The 6,125-nt window shown below is 38.7% G+C and overlaps 1 protein-coding gene across 1 annotated transcript; it reads right to left on the bottom strand.

Annotated features, from left to right (window-relative positions):
• Positions 1-1,748: 1,748 nt before the first annotated feature.
• LOC148036854 (transmembrane emp24 domain-containing protein p24delta3-like) lies at positions 1,749-3,389 on the bottom strand. Its single transcript, XM_087677194.1, has 4 exons — positions 3,139-3,389; positions 2,302-2,508; positions 2,082-2,158; positions 1,749-1,957 (listed from the first exon to the last, which is right to left on the bottom strand). The coding sequence occupies exons 1-4, from the start codon at positions 3,373-3,375 to the stop codon at positions 1,813-1,815; spliced, it is 666 nt and encodes a 221-aa protein (XP_087533320.1). The 5' UTR covers positions 3,376-3,389; the 3' UTR covers positions 1,749-1,812.
• Positions 3,390-6,125: the final 2,736 nt, after the last annotated feature.

The raw sequence follows: 6,125 nt of genomic DNA, 5'->3' as shown, positions 1-6,125 counted from the left end.
TTTGTGTGTGTAGGCAAACCCGGATGTGGAGCATAGCGAGGAGGGGGATAGCAACGCTAGTAGCCATGGTGGTACTAGCGAGGATGTTTCCTCTTCAGATTCGTAGAGGAGCACCATACCTCCTCATGAGGCCTTCTTTTCTTGTATATGTATGATATCTCTTTGAGCCTACTACTTGCGGTCACGCTTTAGGTCGCAAGCACTTAAACTTCCCTTGTAAATGCTTTGATATATAATGAATACATGGACTTTTATTTTCAATTCTCCTGCCCGTAAGATACATTGTCTTTTTCCCAAATACACAATCTGATGTATGGGAGGGGGAAAATGCTCATTTTCGTCACTTTGAATATCGATATGAGGCCTGTATCTTGTAGTGGGGATCCCTGTATCAATGAATATTGGATATCTTATGGGATACCCAAAAAAATCATCTTACAAGATAAGGGTCTCACATGCTATAGGGTAATGTGTGTTTACTTTTTTGTGACATTTCTAGTACTTGTTAGAATAAAGCCCTGTGGTAGTACCCTCGTAATGTAAGATGACTCTAGAGGCACATGAGAGCTTAGCATGGCTCTAATCTCATAAACTCTCATGACCATGAAAGGAGTATGATCACATGTCTTGTCTTGTGGGGTTGGAAGATCCTAATGCCCTAGTTGACATAGTTTTATCCACTCTTGAAGGAGTGATAGTTTTTTAATAAACTGTTTGACTAATATACTCTTATTTTCCAAAGTTTTTGTGTTGTTCTTAAAGTTTGTAGTTAAGAAGCTTTGTGTAGTAATATAATAGTAAAATAAATTTACTTTTATACGGTTTCACAATGTGATAGCATGCTCTACTAATTAGATAAGTAAAACAAAAACCTCAGGAAAAGTGAGAGATCTTAGTCCCAATGACTAAGTGTCTATAGTTGGGTAGACTCAATAAGTCATATAGCTTTTCTACACTAGATAGAGTTGCTAGAATTTGACTTATCCAACTTAATTAGTTTAGGAGAATGGAGTGCACTTGGCACTAATTCTAATGGCTGTCAATTATTTTTTGAAAAATCCACTCTCTATGAACAAAGTGATCCTTTTTAGGTGGGCATTAGACTAATCTTAGGGGTGACTATCCTACAATTTCTTTATGAGATAGAACTAGATCTCCCATACCTAATTAAGTTCAAGCTTTTCCCAAAGGGGAAACTAGCAGTGTTACACATGGATATTAGGATTTTGGTTGACTACTAGAAAACTCCTCTAGGGTTATAGAGAAAGCACTTCGCATGAGACCTTTATATAGAAAATGCCTTTGTAGATATCTATACTCAATGTGGAAAGTAGATATGTATATTCAATGTGGAAAACTCATAGAAGTAGAAGCAAAACGTGAACATGTATACAAGTTAGAGTGGCTATATCATGGAGTGCTATGATTACGAGCTATATTGAAGTGCAAATTGATATGTATCCTACCACATGTGATGTGGTACATGTGCTTCTACATGCGCATTATCTTTCTACCATTGTTAGATAGTTAACTTCGAGTGCACATATGGCTATTTTACATTAGAGGCTACCATAGTATTGAGTCTCAAAGGCTGCGAAAGCGCACACACTCTGCCTTGAAGGTCGATTTCAGAGTTGGCACACTTACCGAAAACGTATTTACATGGGCACTACTTCATTGGTAACGAACAAGATATTTAATACATGCATGGAGCGCGGATACAGTAGCTCTTTCTACTACAATGCGTTCAATTTGGAAATGGATTAGTTCTACAGTTCGTAGACGGAGCAAAATGTAATCCTTGCTCTCAAGCTAAAGCAACTTCTTTTTCTTGAAGTATGTCTGGAGGTGCCACGATTGTAGACCAGCAACTGCTAAGCATGTGAACAGAGACAAGATTGTAAGCATCGATATTCTCCAAAACGTAGACTGCATAGCCTCATCCATCTGCTTCTCCCTGTGAGTGGTTTGATACAGACAAAGATGATTGTTTTAAGGTGGAGTAGTAGTAGTATATTGTCACATATCCTGTCATATATTATGAAGAGTTCTCTTACTTAGCCAATCGACGAGACACGCACCTGTCCTTTATTAATCGCATGGTTTCTTGTACTTGCGATAATGCATAATCCACCTTTTTAAGTCCCAGCTGAACACCCTGGTAAAGCACAAATTCGATCGCATGATAAAGAGTTAGAAATTAGAGCTCTTCAAGCTCTTCTGATATTGCAAGCATCTATCCGAGCTGTAATTTGTATGAGAATTAAGAGACCCAGCTTATATTATAAGTATATTACTTACGTCGATCTTGTCACGCTTGGCGACGGAACTCCAATCTTTGGCAGCGACGCCAGTTTTCCAGCTGAAGTCGACGGTGGCTCGGGTGCCTCGAGTGAGGTCAGTGATCCAGAAGCACGCCGTGTAGGTTCCCAGCTCTTCACTGTAAGCGAACTGCCCTGAGACCGCATCGTGCTGGGCGTGTAGCACAGCGCCGTGCGGGGAGGTGACCTAGTGTTGTTCGTATAGGCCAGCAGAATAATATTATTACGCAACACATCAGGGAATTGCGTGTCTACAAATGCACGCAAATGGATATTAGCCTAAGATCCATAATTGAAACTTGGCAAGCATGTAGTAAACCCTAAAATCTCACAAGTATTAGACAAATTCCCACTACAGTTAATCTCATACTATGAATGGGGGTAACATTATGAGCTTCTTCCATGGAGGAACCACATCCCCAGCTAGGTGCGGTTAGGGATAAGGGGCTGCACGCTCGAGGTGGGTCGAGCAGTTCCCTATTCCGAACTGCTCCTAGCTAGGTATGTGGTGCTTCCCCAATAGAACCTCACTATGTTCAGTACGTCGAACACTGTCTAAGGTAAAGAACATAAGAAAAAAGTATCTCCTCTTTCCACATCGGAAAATGTCAAAAACTTATTACGAACGAATACATTCAAGCTACGTTCTAAAGATGTAGTACTCTAAACCTTAAAACGGAGCAATATATCTTACACCCTAAACCCTTAACCCGTAACTATCCCAACCAATCGTCAACAAGCAGCGATGGTGAACATGCGTTCGCAGCGATGTTTAATATATATACTTTAGCACTGAATATGGTTAGTATGTTAATACCTTAGCTGTGACCGTAGCGTCCCTGTCGGAGTCGACTAGCTTGTAGGTGCCGAGGACCATGGAGTCCCTGAGCATGAGGTCCTCGCTGAAGCACTTCTGACCGAAGCCCGCCAGCTGGAAACGCAAGGCTTCCGTTCCGCCCACCCAGCACATGAATATTGTAATGACGAAGACGATCATCAATGGCGCGCGATACCTTGCCCTTCCAATAAGCGCAGCCATATCGTCTATCGCCATCGCCTCAAATAACACACACGTAGTCGCTGTAGACAGCGCTTTCTCCCCCCCTTACTCTTATAATCAATATACCCACCTCAACTATGATCTGTATCTCATCCTTACTCTTATAATCAATATACCCACCTCAACTATCTGTGTCGGCCCGCCCGACGTTGACATACGTACATGAATATTGTTACTGTTTTTATTTTTGTCATTATTATCTTTTTTCGATAACCCAACGAACTAGATGTGTTGTCGAAGAAGAGTGCAAAGGAATACATAGGTGTTGTATCAAGGAAGAGTGCACAAGAATATGCACGAGAGATTAACTATGTTTGCATATTGCGCCTCCATGCATGAGCGTAACCATGATAATAGATCAAAATGTTCCAAATGAGAGAAGAAATGGATCATGGGATAAAAGAGAAGTGAACTTTCACGTTTACTACTCTGAACTTCACGGTAACCTGAAGTAATCCAGTTGCTCCAGCAGGAGTTTACCAACCAATAATTCTTTCATCACAGAAGTTTGTAAAGTTGAACACGATGTTACCACATATTTACCCATCTTGGAAGTCTCCTTGAAGTGAGCCGTACATGTATGTACTGTATTAACATATTTACCTATCTTGGAAGTTGAAGGCAGCTGCGCATAAGTACATACATACGTACATACGGCGGGGGGGAGAAGATGACTCAAAGGTCAAATTCAAATCAAAATTTCCTACCTTCTCCTAAAATGCTCAAGCCATACAAAGTGATGGACTAAAGACAATAAAGTCAAACTTATATGTTGCGAAAGTACATGAAACAAGCTTCACATTGACATATCTCATACTTGATTGGAGTACGTTAATAAGGTCTATAGTATGTTATATACTATTTGCAAGAGTCTACTCATGAAGATTTGGTGGCCAAGTTTTTAACTTTATTATTCCCTAATTATTTATATATGATATGCTTAATCTAGTTATGATCAAGCTATCTATGGTTAATCTAAAGTTGGGTTATCTTTAAAACATGCCTCTTTACACATCTCTCCTCATGGAAAATTCATGAAACATAGGTTATGACCAATGGCTACACTTGAATCGTGGTTCTTCTATGCATGTCAGTAAGTGGGATCTACTATTGTTGGGATGTTGCTATCATTAGGGAGTTGCTACTACCCTTTTAGTGTTTGAGTGAATCCACTAGGCCTAACCATGCAATATTTGATCTATCTTGAATTACTAGGATAACGACTATGACAGAATGGAAGCAAATATATGAATGCTAGACATGAACAAGCAAACATATTTTAAGTACCGGATCATCAATACATTCAAACTCATAGAGATAAAGAACAAAAAAAGTACTTTTAAAGTGCATACAAATATGAAATAAAGTAATATTTTATGTGCTCTTTTTAATATATAGATACATGCATGCAATTTAAAATACCAATGCGTCAAATTTAGCCATTCCAAAAAGCAAGGAAAAAAAGAGCAATAGTTGGCGCAAACCCAAAGGACACACACACACACACACACACACACACACACACACACACACACACACACACACACACATTGCAAGATTTTGGAGCAATAAACCCTATTGATGGAGCGCCCTTTGTAGTAGCAAGAGAAGCCTCTTCTTAAAATATTTGAGGTATGCTTCAATTCACATGTTTTCATAATCAATTGCCAGTGAATTTTTATTTCACGCTTGTCATTTTTTTGGGAGCTTAGGTCTTATGTTCATCTTTATTGTTGTTTTGGGTTTCTTGTTGTGGTCTCTCATGCTTAGTAGAGAGAACATGAAGGTTAACACTTTTTTGAATGTGAGAAATTGCAATTTAAGCATGTTATTAAACATGCTCGCAATATTTCTATAATCTAAATACTATTGTTTGTAGTTTGTCCTTAATCTGATTCTATGGTTTGACTTGAAAAAAATTAATTCATTTGTTTAAATGTATAGTTAAGTAACAATCTAAATGTAATCAAATTAAATAAAGATATAAGTTTAAATGTGGATATTTCTACAAATTTAAACACGGCCATACCTGTTGCAAATCACTACAAGGGATTAGGCCTATAGATGGTCACCAACATACAAATTAGGGACCTTGAAAAGCAAAAAAATAGTCCACATATACAAAAATTCACATATTTTAGCCTAGAATTTACCAAAAAATAGGGGTTTCTTGTAAGAAGCTGGGAATACTTAGAATACTAATAATATGCCATGTCACATTGACACTGGTATATAAGGAGAGAAGTTGTAATTTTTCACATCTTTTTGACATATCAATACATTTACAATCTTTCTCTCCCTTCTTGCTCCAAGCTTCCATAGCTTCTTCATCTTTCCTGTCTTTCTCTCTCCAATTCTAGTCTTTCTCTCTCCTCGTCACTCTATTTCTCTCTCTTCCTGCAGTCTTTCTCTCTCCTCTGCAGTCTTTCTCTCTCCTCTTCTTCTCTCCCTAGTTCTCTCTCTGACAAGTGGTATCAGAGCTTCAGTCTTTGATCCATTATTTTCTTCCATTTTCACTCCTATTTTCCTATTTCAAAACCAATTTCAGATAAAAATGGTACAAGACAGTGACTAGTGGAGTGTTGCAGGACAACTACAGTTAGCAATGACTACATCTGGAGATATCCAAGGTCAGATACGGCGGGTAAAGGCTTAAATGGCTGGACGTCATCAAATTTTATGCAAAAATGGAGGTAACTAGGGCAAAGGATGGTTAACCGGGCTTAGTTTGGGAACAAACTATG

Source organism: Lygodium microphyllum, chromosome 4, assembly GCF_053477565.2.
Source record: "Lygodium microphyllum isolate KBCC chromosome 4, Lygodium_microphyllum_v1.1.10, whole genome shotgun sequence".
NCBI lineage: Eukaryota > Viridiplantae > Streptophyta > Polypodiopsida > Schizaeales > Lygodiaceae > Lygodium > Lygodium microphyllum.
This window is presented reverse-complemented; position numbering and strand designations above follow the sequence as displayed.